The 21,436-nt window shown below is 64.4% G+C and overlaps 14 protein-coding genes across 14 annotated transcripts; 8 read left to right on the top strand and 6 right to left on the bottom strand.

Annotated features, from left to right (window-relative positions):
• Positions 1–180: 180 nt before the first annotated feature.
• Positions 181–555, bottom strand: OSTLU_8218 (predicted protein; the record flags this gene model as incomplete). Its single annotated transcript, XM_001421796.1, has 1 exon — positions 181–555. A coding segment is annotated over one exon (375 nt), but the record flags the coding sequence as incomplete, so codon positions are not given.
• A 537-nt stretch (positions 556–1,092) lies between these two features.
• On the bottom strand, positions 1,093–2,466 carry OSTLU_18463 (predicted protein; the record flags this gene model as incomplete). Its single annotated transcript, XM_001421795.1, has 1 exon — positions 1,093–2,466. The coding sequence occupies one exon, from the start codon at positions 2,464–2,466 to the stop codon at positions 1,093–1,095; it is 1,374 nt and encodes a 457-aa protein (XP_001421832.1).
• Positions 2,467–2,487: 21 nt separating this feature from the next.
• On the top strand, positions 2,488–3,766 carry OSTLU_27993 (predicted protein). Its single transcript, XM_001421924.1, has one exon. It carries the CDS (start codon positions 2,902–2,904, stop codon positions 3,694–3,696), a length of 795 nt encoding a protein of 264 aa, XP_001421961.1. The 5' UTR covers positions 2,488–2,901; the 3' UTR covers positions 3,697–3,766.
• Positions 3,767–3,882: 116 nt separating this feature from the next.
• OSTLU_25645 (predicted protein) lies at positions 3,883–5,896 on the top strand. The gene has a single exon (XM_001421923.1). It carries the CDS (start codon positions 3,904–3,906, stop codon positions 5,815–5,817), a length of 1,914 nt encoding a protein of 637 aa, XP_001421960.1. The 5' UTR covers positions 3,883–3,903; the 3' UTR covers positions 5,818–5,896.
• A 1,271-nt stretch (positions 5,897–7,167) lies between these two features.
• On the top strand, positions 7,168–7,991 carry OSTLU_27991 (predicted protein; the record flags this gene model as incomplete). The annotated part of the gene is made up of 2 exons (XM_001421922.1): positions 7,168–7,454; positions 7,565–7,991. The coding sequence occupies 2 exons, from the start codon at positions 7,168–7,170 to the stop codon at positions 7,989–7,991; spliced, it is 714 nt and encodes a 237-aa protein (XP_001421959.1).
• A 374-nt stretch (positions 7,992–8,365) lies between these two features.
• OSTLU_8400 (predicted protein) lies at positions 8,366–8,821 on the top strand (the record flags this gene model as incomplete). The annotated part of the gene is made up of 1 exon (XM_001421921.1): positions 8,366–8,821. A coding segment is annotated over one exon (456 nt), but the record flags the coding sequence as incomplete, so codon positions are not given.
• A 90-nt stretch (positions 8,822–8,911) lies between these two features.
• OSTLU_27989 (predicted protein) lies at positions 8,912–9,121 on the bottom strand (the record flags this gene model as incomplete). Its single annotated transcript, XM_001421794.1, has 1 exon — positions 8,912–9,121. The coding sequence occupies one exon, from the start codon at positions 9,119–9,121 to the stop codon at positions 8,912–8,914; it is 210 nt and encodes a 69-aa protein (XP_001421831.1).
• A 1,233-nt stretch (positions 9,122–10,354) lies between these two features.
• On the top strand, positions 10,355–11,140 carry OSTLU_3092 (predicted protein; the record flags this gene model as incomplete). Its single annotated transcript, XM_001421920.1, has 2 exons — positions 10,355–10,661; positions 10,728–11,140. Coding segments are annotated over 2 exons (720 nt in total), but the record flags the coding sequence as incomplete, so codon positions are not given.
• A 991-nt stretch (positions 11,141–12,131) lies between these two features.
• OSTLU_27987 (predicted protein) lies at positions 12,132–15,609 on the top strand (the record flags this gene model as incomplete). The annotated part of the gene is made up of 2 exons (XM_001421919.1): positions 12,132–15,415; positions 15,516–15,609. 2 exons carry the CDS (start codon positions 12,132–12,134, stop codon positions 15,607–15,609), a joined length of 3,378 nt encoding a protein of 1,125 aa, XP_001421956.1.
• A 922-nt stretch (positions 15,610–16,531) lies between these two features.
• Positions 16,532–16,912, bottom strand: OSTLU_27986 (predicted protein; the record flags this gene model as incomplete). Its single annotated transcript, XM_001421793.1, has 1 exon — positions 16,532–16,912. The coding sequence occupies one exon, from the start codon at positions 16,910–16,912 to the stop codon at positions 16,532–16,534; it is 381 nt and encodes a 126-aa protein (XP_001421830.1).
• Positions 16,913–17,254: 342 nt separating this feature from the next.
• OSTLU_37765 (predicted protein) lies at positions 17,255–17,962 on the top strand (the record flags this gene model as incomplete). The annotated part of the gene is made up of 3 exons (XM_001421918.1): positions 17,255–17,422; positions 17,660–17,728; positions 17,828–17,962. The coding sequence occupies 3 exons, from the start codon at positions 17,255–17,257 to the stop codon at positions 17,960–17,962; spliced, it is 372 nt and encodes a 123-aa protein (XP_001421955.1).
• A 453-nt stretch (positions 17,963–18,415) lies between these two features.
• Positions 18,416–19,150, bottom strand: OSTLU_4811 (predicted protein; the record flags this gene model as incomplete). The annotated part of the gene is made up of 1 exon (XM_001421792.1): positions 18,416–19,150. A coding segment is annotated over one exon (735 nt), but the record flags the coding sequence as incomplete, so codon positions are not given.
• A 339-nt stretch (positions 19,151–19,489) lies between these two features.
• On the bottom strand, positions 19,490–19,805 carry OSTLU_9940 (predicted protein; the record flags this gene model as incomplete). Its single annotated transcript, XM_001421791.1, has 2 exons — positions 19,490–19,627; positions 19,764–19,805. Coding segments are annotated over 2 exons (180 nt in total), but the record flags the coding sequence as incomplete, so codon positions are not given.
• Positions 19,806–19,993: 188 nt separating this feature from the next.
• OSTLU_89366 (CHR family transporter: chromate ion) lies at positions 19,994–21,424 on the top strand (the record flags this gene model as incomplete). The annotated part of the gene is made up of 1 exon (XM_001421917.1): positions 19,994–21,424. The coding sequence occupies one exon, from the start codon at positions 19,994–19,996 to the stop codon at positions 21,422–21,424; it is 1,431 nt and encodes a 476-aa protein (XP_001421954.1).
• Between the last annotated feature and the right edge of the window lie 12 nt (positions 21,425–21,436).

The raw sequence follows: 21,436 nt of genomic DNA, 5'->3' as shown, positions 1-21,436 counted from the left end.
ACCGTAATCCGCGTCCTCGTGCTCCAAGTACGTCACCTCGAGCGCGATTTCGGGTCGATGCTGACGCACGCGCACGCCCGCGAGATTTAAAAGTCTATTCGCGGCGGCGTAAATCGGGTCGTCGCGCTTGGCCACGCGCGCGTCGCCCGGCGTCGTCGGCGTCTCCCTCGTCCCACTGATTTTCCCTTCGTAGTACACCACCTCCTTGATCCCAGCCTGGATCACCAATTTCGCGCATTCGTTGCACGGATACATCGTCACGAACAGCGATCCACCGGCGACGGAGGCGGAGTTCTTGTTCATAATCGCGTTCATCTCCGCGTGGCACACGTACGCGTACTTGGTCTCCAACGGATCGTCGTTCGCGCTCTTTTTACTCCACGGCAGCGCGTTATCGGGGCATCCGCGAGGAAATCCGTTATACCCCACGCCTAAGATCAGCTTATCCTTCCCCACGATGCACGCGCCGACTTGTTTATTCGGATCCTTCGACCGCTGCGCGCTCAGAAACGCCACCGACATGAAATAATCATCCCAAGACAGATACCGCGGTCGCGCCGACGCGTTGAACGGGTCCGGCTTTTTTGCCGCGAGCGGTGTCTTCGGCGGCGACGTCCACGCGCCGTCCGCGGAGGCTTCGGGCGCGCTGTCCGTCGGTTCGCAACAGCCGCAGTACGCCGCCCGAGGCGTCGCCGTCGTGAGCGACACCGACAGCGTCGGTTTTCCCGCGTATCTCGGCGCCGGGCGCTTCGCGGCGAACGAAGCGGCATCGCGCGATCGTCGTCAGTCGTTCGCGTCGCGCGTCGCTCGCGTCGCGCGTCTCGCGCGCGCGTCGAAGATGATTGATTATTTTGAATCATTCATTCACGCATTCGTCGTCGCGGACGCGGAAAATCGACGACGCACCGGCTCTCTCTCGCGCTTCGCGCGCCTTCGACGATCGTTCACGTCGTGGATGACGTGTACGAGCGCGGCGGTGGCGACGCACGCGGTGGCGATGGGTGGGAACATTCGCCTTCGCCGGCTCGGTTCGCGGCGACGCGTCGCGGTGTGACGTCTCGGGCTATAAGTGAGATGTCTATAAATAATCAATTACTCTTCATCCTCGATCGCGTTTAAGCGTTCGTGCGCGCGCGAACTCGCGGCGGCGGCGGCGGCGACGAGCTCGTCGGCGCTCGGCACATCCGGGACGCGGGATAAGAGCGCGACGACGACGGGAACTTTCGCGAGCGCTTTGAACGCGCGCTTGAATTTGGGATCTCGCCACGCGCCTTCGGTGGCGTCGTTAGGGTCGAAGGACACCCAAAGCGCGCACTCGGCGTCGACGTCGTCTGGAATCGAATCGACGCAAAAAGCGCGAGCGCCGTTTGAGTTTACGGCGTCGCCCGCGGGGACGTCGAACGTGAGCGTTCGAAGCATTAATTCGCTGGGTAAAATAACCACCGATCCGCTCGGGGCGCCGGCGAGAAGCGCGACGACCGCGCCCGAGGCCTCGGCCGAGGTCGTTTGACCCCACGATTCGATCTCCGGGAACGCCGGCTCCTTCGTCGAACCCATCTTCGAGGCGACCATCTTCGTCAACGCGTCCACGAACGACGTGGAAGACGCGGACACCTCGCTCGCGATGGACGCCACGCTCGCCGCAGAAACGTTGGCGGCGGCCTTCTTCTTCTTCTTTTTTGACTTTTTACCAAACATGAAGTCGGCGTTTTCGTCGTCCTCTTCCTCGTCCTCGGTCGCGTCCGTGTTCGGCACCAACACCGGAACCACCTTCACTTTTTGCGCCGCCGACCCGCGCGATTCGTCCGCCTTCGCGAGCGCGTTCGCGAGTTGTTCGTTCACGAACGCGAAGTGTCTCTCCGTCACGCGTTCGCCGTAAAAATTCTTCGTTCTCGCCAAATCCAACGCCGCCTCGTCGCCGTCCGCGATTTCTCTCAAATCCTCCTCCACCCCCCTCACGAACGCGTCCATCGCCGCGTCCGCGTTTTTCGCGTACGCGTGAAACAGCGACGCCCCGCTCGACGGATCCGCCAGCTTTCGTCCGATCGCGCACCGCGTCTTCGCGTCCAGCACTCCCGCCTCCGTCGTCGCTCGCGTCAGCACCGCCTTCATCCCGAGCGTCCGCTGCAGCGCGTACTCCTTGTACCTCCCCGACCGCGTCCCTCGCAGCGCCGCCGCGTCCGCGCCGCACGTCCTCACCTCGCCCAGAATCAACCCGATCGCTGGATTGCTCGCGATCGCGTCGCCGTCGCCGTCCGTCGCGCCGTTCGCCCACTCGACCGCGCGGTCCCAATCGATTTGATTTTTCGCCGCGTCCACGAACCGCGCGACGACGGATCCCGGCTGGAACAGCGGCGCCGGCGCCGCGCGCCGCGCGAGGCGTTTCGTTTGGTGCGCCGCGGCGCACCGATGGCGCGCGCCGCGCTTCACCGGCGCGTCGCGCGCGCACGACGTCCGCTGCGACATCGAATGCGTCAAAAAGTGACGCGCCGTCGGATGGCGGCGCGTCGCGCGACGATCGCGGCGACGCGACCGCGCCGGCGCGACGCGCGACGAGAAACGACGCGCGCCGACGCGACGCGCCGACGCGACGCCGCGCCGCGACCGCGGTGTCCGTGCTGCGGGCTGGAGAATGCGAAGACGCGACACCTGAGTCTGTGCGCGCCGGACGCGCTGCGCGGCGACGCGTTCGCGGCGCGCGAGCGCGATATCCTGCGCGCGAGCGTCGTTCGCAGGCACGGTGAACGATCTCGAGCGCACGAGATCATGGCGTGGCGGTTCGGGTGGGCGCGAGGCGCGCGGGGGGCGACGACGCGCGCGAGCGAGGTGGCGAGACGCGTCGGTCGCGTCGACGCCGAAAGCGTCGCGCGAACGATACGACGCGAGGTCGAGGCGACGCCGATGGGATTGGCGTGCGAGACGGAGGACGTGGAGGCGCTGGAGATACTGCACGAGGACGAGGAGATGACGTGCGTGAATAAACGCGCGGGAACGGCGTCGACGCCCGAGTCGCGCGTGGCGGATTCGAGCGCGGCGTCGCTCGTCGTCGCGCGGTGGCGGCGACGACTCGTCGACGCGCACGACGGCGCGTTGGCGTCGAACGTCGTGCTCGGGGCGAGTTTGGTGCCGTACGTGGCGCATAGATTGGATTTAGAGACGTCGGGCGCGCTCGTGGTGTGCAAAAACGCAAAGGCGGCGGCGCGCGCGCAAGGCGCGTTCGAGCGTCGCGAGGTCGAGAAGACGTACTTGGCGCTGTGTCGGTGCGATGAATTTGATGTTTCGGGAGGCGGAGCGTCGTCCGGGACGATAGATCTCGCGTTGGCGAAGCGCGACGACGGCGCGAGGTTCTTCGTCGAGACGTCCTCCGCCGACGGCAAACCGGCGTCGACGGAGTGGACGATTGTGGCTCGAAATCGCCGACACGCCCTCGTGCGGTGTCGCCCGAAGACCGGACGCACGCATCAGATTCGCGTCCACTTGGCCGCGATCGGTCTACCGATCGTCGGCGACGCCGCGTACGGCTGCCTCGACGCCGACGTCGTCGACAGGCACGCGCTGCACGCGTGGACGCTTCGCTTCCCGGCGAAAGATTTCGCCGGCGTGCCCCGGATCGTCGCGCCGGTGCCGGACGACTTCAGACGAGCGTGCGAGCGCGTCGGCGTAGATTTCGATTTCGACGCGGTCGGGGGCGAATGAATGAGTGAATCGTTTCGCGTTCATCTAGTTCATTCATTTCATTCATCGAGTGCATCGAGTGTGCAACCTCGTTTTGTTTTCTGTGTATTTAGTACCATTTAGACCCATGAGCTTACAAACGTGGCGCGCGTTTTGTCCAGCCTGCGGCCGTTGGCCGCCCGACCGCCTGGTGACGCGGATCGCCACCCCGCGACGCCGTCCGTCGCGATGTCGAAGCCGGGCGAGCGCGATCCGCTGTTGCGACGATCGCGACGGGACCGACGCGCGGTCGACGCCGGGACGACGACGGTCGTCGCGCTCGGCGTCGCGGCGTGCGCGGTCGTCGCGCTCGCGGGTCGACGCGGGACGACGACGACGACGACGATTCCGACGACGCGAACGACGCCGCGCGTCGCGCGCGCGGTCGACGCGACGCCGACGCCGACGCCGACGCCTCGCGCGCGATTGGGCGCCGCCGTGAACGCGAGGCAGCGAGAGGCGATGCTCAACGAGACGATCGCCGTCATGACGGCGAAGGCTGCGGACGTCGAAGCGGAGGCGGAGCGCGCGCTGCGAAAGTCGACCTTTGAGTTGTCCGATCTCACCGCGGCGGAGAGGGCCGTCGCGACGAATGGCACGTGCGCGTCGAAGGAATCGATGGTTCAGGCGGCGCTCGAGAGGCGCGTCGCGGAGGCGCGCGACCGGGAGAAGGAGACGGCGCGAAAGCGTAAGAAAATCGACAAACGCCGTAAAGCGTCGAACGACACGGCCGCGCTCGGACTCAATTTCGGCTGGGTAGGAAACGTGGTCGAACACGCGGGCACCGTCACTAGTTGGTCGAGCGAGATCATCGGCGAGTACGCCCAAGAAGTCGACGAAGGCTCGGGATTTTGCTGGCGCGAATCGTACACGCGCGACGGCATCATTCCGCAGTACTGCGGCGACGATGGCAAAAAAGAAATCATCGCCGGTGGTTTGTATTGCTACGACAAGTGCTCAAACTTCGGCGCTGGTTATTATCGCTTTGGCTACGACTGTCATCAGTCGTGCTCGAGCGGTTGGGACGACCACGGATTGTTATGTTCCAACCCCGACGCGAGTTACGGTCGCGGCGTCGGTACCATCGAGTGCGAATGGAGCTGGTCCACGTTCAGTGTGCGGTGTGGCGGAGATCTTTGCACTAAAAAAGGCAAGGAGGACTACCTCGGTCTGTGCTACGACAAGTGCAGGAGCGGATACAGCAACTTTGGATCAAATATTTGCACGATGGACTGCCAGGATCAAGGTTACGAGGGCGGCATCGCCCCGAGCTGCACGAAACACACTCACCTCTCCCCAGGCATGGAGCCGGCGACCTGTCCCCCCGGCTACGAGTACGACGCCGGCCTCTGCTACGAGCCTTGCAAAGAGGGATTCGTCGGCGCGGCGTTCGTCTGCTGGGGCGAACCTCCTACAGTGAACGCTAATCGATGGGTCGAATGCGGCATGGGTGCCGCCGCCGACGACGCCACGTGCGCGCTGGTCGTTACCGACCAGATCATGGGCCCGCTCGAGATGGTTGCCTTCTTCGCCACGCTCGGTGCGAGCTCTGGCGCGACGACGGGGGCTAAGATCGGAGTCAAAACCGCGACGAAATGCGCCAAAGCCGCTGACAAGATCGGTGACACCGCGAAAGCGGTTAAGAAAACTGCGGAAGAGCTGAAGGACGCCTACGACAACATCGATCAGGTCGTCAGCACGGCCGACGGCATCGCCGGGGGCATCGAGGACATGATGTCCGTCGAGACGGAGGCTGACGGCATCAGAGCCGCCGCCGAAGTCGCGGCGCTGTTCGATCCAACAGGTATTTCGTCCACCGTCGCCGCGTACAGTCACGACATTTGCACTCGTTACACTGAAGCGCAGGTCGAGGCCGACGCCAATCCGACGGATCCGGAGCTCTTCGAGGCGCAAAAGAAAGCAGTCGCCCGAGCGATGCAGCTCTGGGATCAGGGCGAGAGCGTCGAGCGGTGCGGCAAAGCCATCACCTGGCAGATGAAGGTTAAGTACGGTCGCAGCGCCGAAGAGGCAGCAGAACTTCGCGAGCAAGTCGAAGCCGCGCTCACCGCGGCGTCGACGTCGTCGACGCCGACGGCGGCGTGACAGAGTTAAAGAACGTTGAACGTTGATGTCCTACATAATTAATTTATCTAATCACGTTGTCCTTGTTATAACAACAATTTTGTGCGTTTTGTTCGTTATGAATGTATGAATGTATGAATGAATGTATGTATGAATGAATGAATCATTTCGCGTCGCGCGGCGAACGTTTTTCAGCAGCCGGCGTTCGATCGATCGTCGTCCGAGACCTCGCTCTACGTCTTCTTCGCCGCCGTGTCGTCACCATCATCGCCTTCCTTCGCGTCGTCCATGACGACGACGCTTTCGCCGTTCGGCGTCCGCTCGACGCGCACGCGCCGCGTCTCTTCGCGTTCGTCGCTCGTCGCGTTCGCCGCCGCCGCCACCGCCGCCGCCGCTCGAACCATCTCCGCCGATCGATGCGCGCGCGCGAGTTCGGTGAACCGACGCATCACCGGTCCGGGCTCGTCGTCGTCGTCGTCGCCGTCGCCGCGCTTTCGTCGTCGCGCGCTCGCGCCGGCGCCGCGTCTCCACGCGTACGGTCGACCCATCGCGAAGGGCGCGTCTCTCCGTCCGTCCGTCCATCCGTCCACGCGCGCGCCGACAACTAATCTCATCGCGCGGCCAACCAACCAACCAACCAATCGGCGGTCCGACTTCACCGAGCGCACCCGGTTCGTTTTGTTTTCTGTGTATTTAGGCCGATGAAGAGATGAATCACAATAGTTAGTCCAGAATTTTGCTATTATTACTACGAAATCAATGATTTCGTAATTACCACCAACCCGTAACACCGCGATCGCATTGACGTTCGCATTCTCCGACTTGAAGTTTATCGCTGTTCCTAACATCCGAAGCACGTAGTCAAGCGTGCGGAAGACCTAGGCAACCATGGTCTAGTGGTAGAATACCTGCCTGCCAATCGGCACTTTCAGCAGCGTATGATCCAGTCGTCGCCCGAGGTCGAGCTCGGGCGAGATGGTCTCCTGACGGCGAACAGCCGTCACTGCATACAAAATAGCAGCGCGCAGGAGGTGAGTGTTCCGTCCGAAAAGCTCGATAAACAGCTCGAAAGGATATAAATGGAAAATGGAAACTGACCCATAGTTAACGTCGATTTTCTCCTAATAACCAGACCCGGGTTCGATTCCCGGTGGTTGCACATTATCTTTTTTTAACCCTATCAATCGTAACTTTGTCATTTATACCTCCTCACTGATCGCCACACCCACTTTTCGGACATTTTTATTAAAAAACGTCTCACTGATGACCATACCCGATTGTCCGATTGTCCAATCGGCGGTTCGGGTCCGAGACGAGACGAGACGAGACGAGACGCGACGAGACGACGCGCGCCACGGCGCGACGCGCGCGATGACGAGGGCGAGCCCGCGGAAGCGCGCGAGCGAAAACGATCGCGAGGCGGCGAACGCGACGCGGCGGCGGCCAGTACCACCGCGCGGTCGCGCGCCGCCGTTGACGCCGAGCGATATCGAGGCGCTGAACAAGGCTGGAAAAAAACGCGTCCTCGCTCGATGGGCAGCGAGGACGCGCGGTTTAAAAAAGCGCCTTTCCGCGCTGTCGGAACAGTATCCAACGAGTTCCTTCATACTTCTTTTCACGAAACCCGTACTCACGGAGTGCAGGCGAACTGGAGTCTGGTGCGCACTCTAGTCTGCGCGACGCGGAGACGACGCCGGTTCGCCTCGAACGTTTGCGGCGCTCGCGCGCGTGTGACTGACGATTACGCTCGTCGACGCGGACGCGACAGGGCTGAACAGGAATTTTTCGTTCGCGGACCGATCGTCGCGGCGCAGCGGCCGTGGAGGGAAGACCACGAGGAAATCCTTTCCGGCGCGCAGATTGTTAGACGAACGCTCAGCGAACTCCTTGGCTTTCCGATGGATGAGAGGGACCGCGCGCTGGATGCTCCGTCGCGCGAGCCGTCGACAGAGGCGCCGGAAACCGACTCGGCGGTACCGACGTCCCTTCCTGCGCCGAAATCGATGTCCGAACTCTTCGAAGCGATGAAAACGATCGTCGCGCCGGATTTACACGAAAAACTCGCGCACCTGCTGATCGAATCGCGGTGCGTTACGAAGAGCGGTCGCGAGGACGAGCGCGCCGTCGCGGAGATCGCCGCGTCGTTTCAATTGCGCGTCGCCCAATCGCGACGAAGCGCGGTGGCGTTGCAATGAAACACCTGGACATCAATCAATGAAACAGTTTCAATGTCTACAAAATGTTTGCGCCAACCAACCGCCTCACATTCAGCCTCTTCCGCGTTTCGTCCGCTCCCGTCCCGTCGCGATTCCCGATGGCGTCCGCGGCGTCGTTCGCGACCGCATCAATCGCGTCGCTCGCGTCTCGTCGTCGATGCGCTCGCATTCGCGCGCCGTCGGTGACGCGCGCGATGGCGTCGATGATGAATTCAAACAACGGCGGCTCGACGGGCGCGTCGTTCGGGCCGCTCGCGGGCGCGCCGCTCGCGGGCGCTTCGCCGGGACCGGGACCGGGCGTCCGCGCGCCGCCGACGCGCTCGAGCGAGCGCGCGGCGTCCGGGACGGGGGCGTTCGTGGATTACGGCGTGTACAAGACGAAGGGCGCGTTGAAGCTCAAGGCGGTTCGAGCGACGTTCGAGAGCGACGCGAGCGGGCGACGGATCATGAAACGCGCGGGAGGAGTGCTGCTGGAACTCGCGAACGCGACGGCGCCTCGACAGTACGATTGGGGGAATAAAGGGTCGTTCATGCTGAGCGCGACGGAGGCGGCCGAGTTGGCGGATAGGATGGCGAGCAACGCGCCGTGCTCGTTCTTTCACGATCCGGGCGCGGGGGGGGCGAATCGAGGGAACGTGAACAAGGCGTTCAAGGTTGAACCCATGCCCGACGGCAGCGGCGGATTGTTTGTGAATTTGCAGACGACGAGCGGCGGGAACAAAAGTTTCGTCTCCGTGCCCGTCTCGTACGGCGAGAGCGCGGCGCTGCGGCACATCTTGGTCTACCTGGTCCCCAAAATCGCCGGCTTCGACGAAGTGTTCCGCGAGTGAGCGGCGTCGTCGCTCGTCGCTTGTTGTTGTTGTTGTTACAAAATCGCGAATACTCGTACTCGACGTCGCTCACCAGAAATTCCCGGCGTCGACGAATCCGCGTTCGGCGTCCGACGCCTCCGCGGCCTCGCCCGTCGCCTCCAACACGTCCTCCGCGCGCTCCAAAAAATCCGCGTTCCTCGCCTCCGCCGACGCCCGCCGCGCCGCCATCAATCGTTCGTACTCCGCCAACTCGGCTTCCTCCGCCGCCAACCCGCGTTCGACGCCCTCCCGCGCCATTCGTCCCGCCCGCGCCACCTCCGCCTCGATCTCCTCCTCCGTCAGCTCATCCTCGCGCTCGAGTCGTATCCTCGTCTTTTTCTTCGCCGCCGCCTCCGCGTACACCGCCCTCGCGCGTTCGTTTTCCGCCTCGCGCGCGCGTCGCTCCGCCGCCGCGGTCGCGTCCACCTCCCGTCGTCGTTCCCTTCGCCTCGCGCCTCGCGCCTCGCGCGCCTCGCGCCACGGATCCGGCACCGCGCGCGTCAGCGCGTCGAGGTCGAGCGTCGCGCGCGCGCCGTCCGCGCGCGCCTTCGCCGCCGCGCCGAGCGCGATCGTCGCGCTCGTCATCGCGAGCAGCGCGCGCCTGCGCGCGGACGGCGCGCGCGTCGACGACGTCGCGGACGCCGCGCGCACGCGTCGTCGCGCCGTCGTCGTCGCCGTCCGCAGCGCCATCGCCGCGCGACGTCGTCGACGAACGTCGCGAGGAGGTTAATGACGCGACTTTACGACGCCGACGCGTCGTCGCGACCGCGCCGACGCGCGCTCGAGCTCGCGATGGGCGACGACGCGCGCGCGACGCGCGACGCGCGCGCCGACGACGCCGATCGCGCGTCGTCGCCGCGATTGTACGCGAAATCGATGGAAGATTTGCTCACGGCGCGCGCGCACAATCCCGCGCCGACGACGGTGCCGCCGCCGATCGCGGCGCTGGCGGGAAACATCGGCGAGCGACACGTGCTGGTGTTCGTCGGACTGCCGCTGCGAGGGAAGCGGACGATCGCGCTGCGATTGACGCGGTACCTGCGGTTTTTCCACGGCGCGCGGTGTCGGGCGTTCGACGTGGCGTACGCGGGACATCGAGGCGACGCGGCGACGTCGTCGCTGGTGAATAATCTGCGAGATTTCTTGAGATCTGGAGACGCGATAACGGACGTGTGCACGGAGTACGGGATCGAGGCGAAGGAGGCGTCGGCGAAACACGTCGACAGCGGACGGGTGGCGGTGGTGTACTCGAGCGACGCGTCGGCGACGTTTTACGAGACGTGGAGCGGGACGAGCAAGGAGCGGCGCAGGGCGATCTTGAAAGAGTTGGAGGATTTAGAGCGAGATTTAGACAGCACCGGTCCGCGAAGGATGAAGGTGAAGACGATTTTCATCGAGACGACGCTGACGAGGGAGGAGCTGGTGGAGGAGGTTTTGGCGCAACGCGTGGCGAGAGACGCGCGCAACGGGCGCGTGCGCGAGGACGAGATCGAGGCGGCGAAGGAGTCGTGGCGACGACGGCTCGACGAGTATCGAAAACTTTACGTCACGCTGCAAGAGGACGGCTCCGAGGATGATTTATCGTACATAAAGCTGTACAATTACGGCGAGCGCGTGCAGACGAATAAGATGCGCGCGTACTTGCCTCAACGCATCGTGCAGTTTCTCACCGCCACGCACCCGACGGCGCACAAGATTTATCTGTGCAGGCACGGAGAGTCAGAGTACAACGTCACGGGACGTCTGGGGGGGAACTCCGGGATCACCGCCAAGGGCGTGGCGTTTTCGGAAATTCTCAGTCGCTTTGCGCTGGAAAAAATTTGCGGCATGGAGCGTCGCGACGACGACGGCGACGACGGCGAAGGGCGGTGGTGCGAGACCCCGCGCACGGTTCGAGCGCGTCTGTGGACGTCATCGCTTCTGCGCACGATCGCGACGGCGGCGAACATCGAGCACCCGACGGTGCACAACGGCGAGTGGGAGCAAATGTCCCCGCGCGTCTATCGCAACATCGACGAAATCTTCGCCGGCGACTGCGAGGGCATGACGCCCGAAGAGATCGTGGAGAAGAACCCGCAGGCCGCGTACTTGCGCTCGATGGATAAGATCGGCTACCGCTATCCGCGCGGAGAGAGTTACTTCGACTTGATCTCCCGACTCGAGCCGTGCATCCAAGAGATGGAGTCGTACACCGAACCCGTCTTGATCGTCTCCCACCAAGCCATCCTGCGGTTGATCTTCGCCTATCTCACCGGATGCGCGCGCGAGCGCGCGCCCGGAATGAACACCTTCTCCCAGAACGTCATCTACGAGATCACCCTGGACGCGTCGTGCGAGGATTCAATCACCGAGGACGTCGATCGGTTTCCCTCGTACGTCGTCGCGCACGATTTCAGAGACGCCGTCGCCGCGCTCGCCGTCGTCGACGACCCAGACGAACGACGTCGTTTCGTCCGCGATCTCGATCTCGACGCCGCGCGCGCGTCCTCTTAGATTCCTAGTCTTTAATTCCTTCATTCATTCGCGCCTTCGCGCCTTCATTCATTCGCGCCTTCCTTCGTCGTCGTCGCGGCGTCGTCACATCGCGACGCCGAGCGCTCGCCGAATCACCATGTCGTCCGCGTTGACGCCCGGCGCGATCCGCGACGTCGCCGCCGCGCCCCTGCGATCGATCCGCGACGACGTCGGCTTCTTCGCCGCGCGCTTCGGGGCGTCCAGCGCGTCCCTGATCGCCGCGCTCGACGCGTTCGACGTCGAGAAATCCAAAAACGACCGCGACGTCGATCCGCGCGCGTTGGCGCGTCTCGGCGCGCTCGCGTGCGCGTCCGCGATGCGAACGACGCCGAGGAACGCGCGGCGGTGCGCGTGGGCGCTGGACGCGCTCGGGGGACTGCTGCGGATCGGCGCGCTGGGAGGACGGTGCGACGGCGCGCTCGACGACGACGACGACGACGCGAAGGACGACGACGACGGCGCGCGGTTGCGCTGGGAGTTACTGCGCGCGGCGTGCGCGTGCGGGGAACTGAGCGGGGAGACGGCGGCGGAGGAGTCGAGCGGGGACGCGGAGGCGCGCGCGAGGTGCGGCGCGGGCGCGACGGCGTTCGCGTTGGCGGCGTGCGCGGGAACGACGGAGGACGAGGACGAGAACGCGCGAGGGCGCGATTCGAGCGGAGAGGCGTCGACGTCGTCGGGGACGTTCGCGCCGGGAACGTTTCGCGCGCGAGGCGAGGCGTTGATGCGCGCGACGCGAGCGGTGTTTCACGTCGCGATGATCGCCGACGACGAGGCGACGCGTCGCGCGGCGAAGACGGCGCTGACGCAGATAATCAACGCGGCGTTTAAGCGCGCGGAGCGAGGGTTCGACGCGATCGCGCGGGGAGATGCGGTGGAGGACGACGGCGCGGACGCGGACGCGACGCGAGACGTGTCGCTGTTGTTGACGACGCTGTGTAAAATCGCGGCGCGAGAGGGCGCGGTGGACGTCGACGCCTATCTCGCGCACTCCAAGGCGTTGGCGCTGGATATCTTGAGGCAGCTCATGGACGGTCCGCGCGCGACGGTGTGGCTCGAGTGCTTTCACGCCGAGCTTCGACAACCGCTCTCCATCGCGTTGATGCGAAACGCGTTGCTTCAGGTACCTCGAGGCTCGGAGGCGGAGCAGAGCGTGGGAATTCTGGTTTCGATCGCGCGCATGGCGTACGGCACGCTCGTCGTTCGCGCGCGAGCGACGTGGAAGCAGCAAGTCGCGGCGTTGTATCCAATCATGTCGCTGCATCCGCTCGAGAGCGGCGACGCGAGCGCGGCGATGCGAGTCTCGGCGCTTCGTCTCGTGCGAAGACTGGCGTCGGATTCCCAAGTGTTGGTGGATATGTTCGTCAACTACGATTGCGATTTACACGCGGCCAATCTGTACGAACGCACCGTCATGGCGCTGGCGCAGTCGGCGCAAGTGGCGGACGTTTTGGAACGCGACGCCGTGTTGACGTGCTTGTTTAGCATTTTACGCTCGTTGCAGTCGTGGCACGCTCGCGGAGAGAACGGCGTCGACGACGCGTCGGTGGACATCGACGATAACGATGCCGACGTCTCGATGGAGGACGAAGACGGATTCGACGGCGAGCTTCGACCGGCGGTTTCGAGACGAGCCTTGCGCAAGCTCAAATCGGGAGGCGGCGCGACGACGCCCATCGGGAGCATCGCGGCGGCGGCGGCGGCGGCGACCGTCGCCGTCGTCGCCGGCGATGATGGACCTTCCACGCCCACGTCGCCGACGCATCGCGAAGAAAAAATCGCGACAGCTCCGACGTCGCCGTCAGACTCCCCGTCGTCGCCGTCGTGTGTAAATTCCCCGTCCGCCGCGGTGGAATCCGAAGCCGAACGATTTCAAAAGGCGAAAAAGACGAAGGCCTCCATGGAAAAGGCTGTCGAAGCCTTCAACGTCGATCCTTCGACGCAGACGCTCAGAGTCGCGGCGCGCTCGGAGGATCCAAATGTGTGTGCGGAGTTTTTGCGCAAGACGAGCGCGCGCGTCGCGCCCGCCGCCATCGGCGAGTTACTCGGCTCGCCCGACGCCGACGCGCTCGTCGTCATGCGCGCGTACGTCCACAGATTCGACTTTGCGTCGATGAGCATCGATGATGCCATGCGCTTGTTTTTGGGTGGGTTCAAGCTCCCAGGGGAGGCACAAAAGATTGATCGATTGGTCGAGGCGTTCGCGGCGAGGTTTTGCGCGTGCAATCCGGGGGCGTACCCGTCCGCGGACGCCGCGTACATCTTAGCCTTCGCGATCGTCATGTTGAACACGGATGCGCACAACCCCCTCACAGACGCCGCGATGAAGATGAGCGAAGGTGATTTCGTGCTCATGGCCACCGCAGCCGAGGCGACAAAAGATTTGGATGTGGAAGCCGTCGCCGCGATTTACGCGCGCGTCACTGCCGAGGAAATCAAAATGCACGCCGCGGAGCCATCGACGGCGACCAAAGCGAACGGTGGCGATAACGCGCGGGCGAAGAAGACGATGGCGCAAGTACTAAACTTTGCAGCTCCCTGGAAGAACCGATCTACGCTCAAAGAGGCGAGCGACGAAACGGTAGAGTTACTCAAGTCCACGAAGGCGATGTTCAAGCACGCCGAGGAGAGCGACGAAGCCGCGAGCGCGCTCTTCGTCCGAGCCTCCGAACCAGGCTTGGCGCGACCGATGCTCGAGGCGGCGGGGAAATGCATGTTAATCGCGTTATCCAGCGCGTTTGACTCCGCCCCGGATGAAGCGCACGCAGCGATGCCGCTCGAAGGCGCGAGAGCGATGCTGTCGCTCGCGGCGCGACTGCAACTCCCGATGTTGCGCGACGATATCTGCACCTTCTTAGTCTCTGCTCCTGGGTTTGGACGCCGCGAAGGCATCGCAACTCAGAGTAAAGAAGCTTTGAGCACGCTCCTCGAGCTCGCGGCGAGCGAATCCAATCTAGGCGGCGTCCAGGCGTGGGCGAGCGTGTTGGAAATGGTGACGCGGTTGGAAAACTTGCGCGCCGTCGTCGGCGCCGGCGTATCCTTCGATACCGCGCGCGCGAAAGATATTTTTTGTGCACCGCTTCGCATGCAAGAACTAGTGGCGTCATCGAAATCGGCGACGCAATCGGGCGGCGATGTTAGCCCCGACGCGCTCACCCCGGCGGAGCTTTCGGTGACGCAGTGGTTGTCCACCGCGGGCGGCGAAGCCATCGAGCGCGTATTCGCGTTGAGCACTCGATTCGATTCCGATGAGATCATCGCCTACGCCTCCGCCATCGCCACAGTATCTCGTCATGAACTCTGGGACGGTGCGGGCGGTAACGTGTCGGCGTTACTACGTCTCACCGAAGTCGCGGCGACGAATATGACGCGCGTGCGCCTGGTGTGGTCCAAGCTTTGGAACGTCGTCGCCGAACACCTGGTGGAGAGCGTGAAGCACCCCGACGATAAAGTCGTGTTACACGCCACAGATTCGCTACGACAAGTGGCGAATAGGTTGCTTTTACGCGCGCGCGCGACGCGTTCGGCCACGCAGGTGGACGCGATGAAGCCATTCGTCGCGGCGATCGAAAACGCCCCAAACGCGCACGCGAGAGATTTGATTTCGTCGTGCGTCGCTCAAGCGCTCCAGCGATTCGGGGACTCGCTGGATTTGGGTTGGGATCCAGCGTTAGAAGTGCTCGAACACGTGTACGGTGACGGTTCGTCGAGCGATGTCGCTTTGGGAGATGCGGAAGCCGCGGCGTGCGAGGCGTTGGAGAAGGCGCTGGCCGCGGCGTTGGAAAAAAATGGCGACAGCGCGTCGAAGGTGGCGACGGAGGACGACGACGACTACCTCGGCCTACCGCTTGCGTGCGTCCCACGAGCGATGTGCTTGCTCGGGACGTTCGCGCGACGCCGACGACGCGCGAGCGCTGGCTCGGACGACGAGGATTCGCCGCCGCGACGCGCCGTTGCGACGATCGCCGCGGCGTGCCGCCGAGGACTCGCCATGGGCGACGAGGACGCGAACGCGTGGTTGAAGACGACTTGGGCGGCAACGTGCGAAACTATCGGCGCGCTCGCGCGCGAAGACGATCGCGCTCTCGACGCGTTGTTCCGCGTTCTCGAAGACGACGACGTCGAGCGACTGAGCGCCGAGGCGTGGGGGGTGGCGCGCGCTGGAGCGGTCGAGGGCTTATTGGAGACCAAGCTCGACGCCACGCGGGCGTTGGATCTCATTCTTCCACGCCTGATCGCGCTCGTGCGCGACAAAAAATCAGCCTACGACGCGTTGCTACCGGCGATTTGGTCCTTCGTGACGAACGTCTTGCGCGCCGCCGCGCCTCGAGCGATTCCCGACGCGCTCGCGGCGACGCGCTCGGCGATGGACGTCGTCATAGCTCGCGGTGACTCTTCTGTGGACACTTGGCGTGCGATTTGCAAAGTTCTGCGGTACGGCGTCGTCGTAGACGTCGTCATGCTCGACTTACCGAACGCGAGCGATGTCGTGAGTCGCTCGCTCGCGTGCGTCGCTGCGTGCGCCGATTTGCGAGGCGTCGTCGGCGTTCCGGAGAGCGCGCGCTCGGAACTCGTGGACATCATCACCGACGCCTACGCGTTCGCGAGAGAAGAAAACGACGCCGAAGGATCTCTCGGGACGTTGTCTCGTCTCGAGTTTGCCGCCGGCGACGCGCTTTTACGAGCGTTGCGAGGCGACGTCGACGCGAGAGAGCGCCTCGTGGAACACGCGTCGCGATGCTTAGTCATCCACCGAGAAGCGCGCGAGAGCGACAAAGAAAACACGCGCGACGGTGATGCGTGTTTACGCTCCAACGCCCTCACGCCGACGCGAGAGCGTCTCGCCGCGCGCGCGTTGGCGTCCCTCGTCGATTTCGCCGACGCCGACGTCGTCGCCCAAATCGCCCCCCACGCCATCGACGCCATCCGAAGCGCGCACCGCGCACCGCTCTCCACCGCCTTGGCATCATTCTTCGATTCCCGCGCCGTCGTCGATCGGATCGGAATCTAGTCTTAGTTAGAAGCGTCGCGTCGCGTCGCGTCGTAGAGATTTACGTAGTTTAGCGCGAGCGCGCGTGTTTTGACAACCAACCAATCTACCCTTCCCCGCGCGACGCCCACCGTAAAAATACCAACACCCTCACACCCCCCACCGCCTCACCGTCTCGCGAAGCTCTGCGTCGGCGCGTTCGGATCGTCCGCCAACTGCCTCGCCGCGAGCTCCTCCACGCTCCCCCGCGGCACGCTCGTGAAGAAAAACGACCCCCCGAACAGCGCGATCAGCAGCGCGGAGATGAAAAACGTCCCCACCGGTCCCACCTTCCCCCCCTCCGCGGTGTCGAATCCCGGGCGGATCTCGTCCGGCGCGTCCTGCCGTCGCGCCCCGAACCCGAACGGGTCGAGCTTGGGCTCGGTCGCCGACGTCGACGATTCGTTCGCCGTCGCGTCGTCGTCGTCGTCGCTCGATCGCGCGCGCGGCGCGTACGCGCGCGTCGGACGTCGCGTCGTCGGTCGGCGTCGCGACGCGCGCGACGTCATCGCGCGCGTCGTCGTCGTCGTCGTCGTCGACATCGCGCGCATGGTCGCCGTCGGCGCGAAGTGCGGGCGCGCGCGATCGATCGATCGATCGATCGATCGACGCGCGCGCGCGCGATCGACGGCGCGAGGTTCGACGGCGACCGACGATGCGCGCGCGGTCGATCGACGCGAGGACGGTTTTTTCGATCGGCGCGCGTCGACGAGTGCTGACTCGACGAATCAACAGGTTAGGGGGATCGACCGACCTCGATCGATCGCGTCGCGTCGATCGCTCGTTCGCCGACGACGCGTCGACACTACTCCACGCAGTAACACACAGACACAATGTCCGCCGTCACGAAGATGTCCGTCACCGCCGCCCCCGTCGCGTCCTTCGCGGGCGCGCGCCGATCCTCCGCCGCCGTCGCGCGCCGATCGACGATCGCGCGCTTCCAGGTCACGCTCGAAACCCCGGAGGGGGCGCAAGCGATCGAGTGCGCGGACGACACGTACATCCTCGACGCCGCTGAGGTGAGTGCGCGAAACGCTCGAGCGAATTTTTAATCGTCGGGTCGCGACGCGCGCGGCGTCGCGCGCGGCGTCGCGCGCGCGGGAACGGGGGCGAATCGCGTCGCGCGACGCTGACGCGGCGCCGCCCAACGATCGGGCGATCGACGCGATGCGCGTCGGGCGCGTCGCGCGCGAACGCGCGGGCGTCGCGAGGGCGCGAGACTGACGGAGGGGTGATTTCTTTTGCGACGCGCGCAGGAAGCCGGCATCGACTTGCCGTACTCGTGCCGCGCGGGCGCATGCTCGTCGTGCGCGGGTAAGGTCACGGTACGTTGACGTCACTCGCCCGCGAGGGACTCTCGACGAGTCGCGAACCGACGATGGGACGTTTCTGGATGACGAGACTGACGAGACGATCGCGCGCAGGCTGGTTCCATCGACCAATCCGACCAATCTTTCTTGGACGACGACCAAATGGGTAACGGCTTCGTGCTCACGTGCGTCGCGTACCCGACGTCGGACTGCACGGTCAAGACGCACATGGAGGAAGAACTCTACTAAACGCGCGCCGCGAAGCGAGGACGACGCCATCGAGCGTCGACGCTCGGTACGTACGCGCTTTGAAGAGGCGACGCGATAGGTCGCCGCAGTTTAGGAACTGAGGATGAAATATTATCATTACAGTTTCGTGCATTTATTCGTGTAGTCTTCGTCCCTGAATAGTCTCGTCTCGTCTCGCCCGCGCGGTCGCCGTCGCCCGAGTCGAGACGCCCGTCGCGGGACCGCTCACGCCGTCGGCGAGGCGGCGTTTTCGGCGCTGTCGTACGTCGTCCCGATATCGTTCACGCGTAACAGTACTTTGGTGCATCGATCGTCCTCGCGCGCGTGTTCGAGCGCCTCCTCGAACTCGCTCGAGAGTTCGTAGTCGGTGTACTGAATCGCGAGTTTGTCGGCGCGCGCGAGCTTGCCGAGCGTCTCCATCATCTTGGGCACCTTTTTCTTGTTTTCAGTCATCCATTGGCGCAACGAGAACCCGCGAACGATGAGTGCGGATTGCGTCCAGGCGTGCCATGGGAACGTCGCCGCGCGACCGCTCATGTTGCCGTAGACGATGAGCGGACAACCGGGTTGGAGGGATTCGGCGAGACGCACCGCCGAGGCGCCGCCGACGGCGTCGAGCGCCAGTCTCGGCTTGGCGAACAAGTTTCGCGACGTGAGCTCGGTCGCGATCGAGCCTTCATCTTTCAACACCTCCGAAGCGCCGAGTGATTTCAACCACGCCGCCGTCTTGTCGAAATCTTTCCGCGAGCGCACGACGGCGACGGCGCGAAGCTTGAGCATGGCGCACAGTTGCACGACGCACTGACCGACGGTGGACGTCGCGGCGTTGAGCACCACGGCGTCTCCCGGTTTCAAGCTTCCGAAGTCTTCCAGTAAACGGTACGCGACGCACATTTCACGCATCATCGCCGCGTATTCCATGGGTAAAATGTCCGAAGGAAGCTTGATTAGGTCCTTCTCCTTCCACACCGCGAGCGAGCGCCACGTGCCCATCTCGGCTTTGTACGGCAGCACCCAATCGCCTTCGTTGAGAGATTTCACGCCCGCGCCGACTTTCACCACGGTGGCGACACCATCGGATCCAGCGACGAAAGGGAATTTCGCGCGCGAAGCGAGCGTCTTGGCGTCGATATCGGCGGGATTAATCGGCGCGACGCGCACGTTGACGAGCACCTCGCCCCACTCGAGCGTGGGAGGAATCGCCGCCGATCCCAATTTAATCGCGTTCGCCGCTGTGACGCTCGCCTGGTACGCACGAATCTTCGGTAGCACCACTTCGTCGTACGAACCTTTGTTCACCCCGAATCGATCGATCATGTCTTCGACCCCGATCGTCTTGTTCGAATCCGGTCCGCGCGCTCGGAGCCACGCTTCGAATCCGGCGGTGTGCGACCCCTTCTCCTTCTCCGTCTTCACGAGCGCCTCGGCCAGAGACTCCTTGCGCGCTTCCTCCTCCTTCATCTTATCGCGAAACACCCCTCCACCGAATTCATCGAGCAATTCTTCTTCGACCGTCTTTTCAAACGTCCCAGTCTCGTCGTACGACGCGCGCTTCGCGTCGTCGCTCAGCACGTCGTACGCGCGTTGGATCCTCGCGAACGTCACCGCGTCTCCGCCCTTATCGGGATGCGCGCGCGTGATCAAATTTCGATACGCCCGTCGCACCTACGCCGCGCCGTCGTCGCGCCGTCGTCGCGCCTCGCCGTCAGTCGTCGTCGTCGCCCCTCCCCTATCCACGCGGTCGTCATCGAAACGCATCCATCGTCCTCGTCGCGTCGTCCTCGCGTCGTCTCGCGCGCACCTCCGTCTTCGTCGCGTCCCGCGCGACGCCGAGCGCGTCGTATAAATCATCCCGCGCGCCCCCGTCGGCGTCATCGCGCGTCATCGCGCGTCGCTCGCGCGTCGCTCGCGCGTCGTCGTGTGCCGTTTTTTCGTCTCCTCGAGCGTTTTTTTTTCACCCTCGATGCGCGCGCCGCGTCCTCGTCGCCCTCGCGCGCCGCGCGTCGCGCGTCGCGCACCTGCGCGCGCGCGATGGCGCACCGCGAGATCGCGCGAGACGGCGACGAGGAGCGCGCGTCTTACGTCGCGCCGTCGCCGCGTCGCGAGATCGCGTCGTCGTTCGCTTTGCTCGGCTGGACCGCGTTCGGCGGTCCCGCCGCGCACGTCGCGCTCTTCAACGAAACCTTCGTGAAGCGCGCTCCGCGGCCGTGGATGACGAGCGGGACGTTCGCGGAGCTGCTGGCGCTCGGGCAGTGCCTGCCGGGACCGACGTCGACGCAGATGTCGTTCGCGATCGGGATCGCGAGGGGCGGCGTCGCGGGGGGCGCGCTGAGCGGGACGCTGTTTCAGTATCCGGGACTGCTGCTGATGTCGCTCGCGGGCGCGGGCGCGGCGGAAACGCTGGTGAATCCAGGACAAACGCTTCGAGCGCTCGCGGGGGGGCTGTCGGCGGCGGGCGCGGGGTTGATCGCGTCGGCGGCGGCGTCGCTGACGCGGTCGCGGGCGAAGACGGCGACGACGAAGGTTTTGTGCGCGACGAGCGCGGTGGTGGCGTGTTATCGTCAGACGGCGTGGTTGTTTCCGGCGTTGATCGCGTTCGGGGGATGCGCGACGACGTGCGAGGCGCGCGCGCGGGAGAGGTGGGCGAAAAAGGAGGACGGCGAGACGCGCGGCGCGAGGGAGGACGCGAGCGGAGACGAAGACGCGGAGGAGGTGGCGCATCTCGGTCTCACGCCCGCGGTCGGGGGGTGCTTGATCGTGGGGTGGATCGTCGCGCTCGTCGCGCTCGGGATCGCGGTGTCGAAGACGGATTACGCGTCGAATAAGGAGTTGCATTGGTTCGAGGCGTTTTGGCGCACGGGTTCGATCATCTTCGGCGGCGGTCAAGTCGTGCTTCCGCTGTTGTTGAACGACGTCGTGCAGTACGAAACGACGTGCTCGATCGCGAGTGGCGCGACGAGTTGCGTCAGAAGCGAGTCGCTCACGTCTTGGGTCACCGAAGAACAGTTTTTCGCCGGTTTAGCCATGGCGCAAGCCATGCCGGGGCCGTTGTTTAATCTCAGCGCGTACCTCGGCGCCGTCGCCGCGCGACGCGCGGGCGTGAACGTCGTCGTCGGCATCATGTGCGCGTGGTTCGGGTTGTTCGGTCCGGGCGTGATTCTCATCTTCGCCGTGCTTCCGTTCTGGGGGAAATTTCGAAAATGGCGCGTCTACAGACGCGCTCTGCCCGGACTGAATGCGTCAGCCGTCGGACTCGTCGTCGCCGCCGCGTTCAACATCGCGTTCAAGGTCAAATCTCTGAGTCCGTTTCCGAACGCTACCGTGTGCATCGGAATGATTTGCACGTTTTGCGTGCACGTCGTCAAGTTGCCAAGGGGAACGTGGACGCTGATCCAGGCCCCGTTGGTCGTCGTCCTCGGCGGACTCCTAGGGCTGATCGCGCACGGGACGGGCATGAACTGAGTCTTTCCTTTC

This window comes from Ostreococcus lucimarinus, chromosome 16 (genome assembly GCF_000092065.1).
Source record: "Ostreococcus lucimarinus CCE9901 chromosome 16, complete sequence".
In the NCBI taxonomy this organism is placed as follows: domain Eukaryota; kingdom Viridiplantae; phylum Chlorophyta; class Mamiellophyceae; order Mamiellales; family Bathycoccaceae; genus Ostreococcus; species Ostreococcus sp. 'lucimarinus'.
This window is presented reverse-complemented; position numbering and strand designations above follow the sequence as displayed.

Bases quoted from the DNA above. Each gene is read 5' to 3' on its own strand.
- OSTLU_27993 (XM_001421924.1), top strand. From the start codon at position 2,902: ATGGGATTGGCGTGCGAGACGGAGGACGTGGAGGCGCTGGAGATACTG.
- OSTLU_25645 (XM_001421923.1), top strand. From the start codon at position 3,904: ATGTCGAAGCCGGGCGAGCGCGATCCGCTGTTGCGACGATCGCGACGG.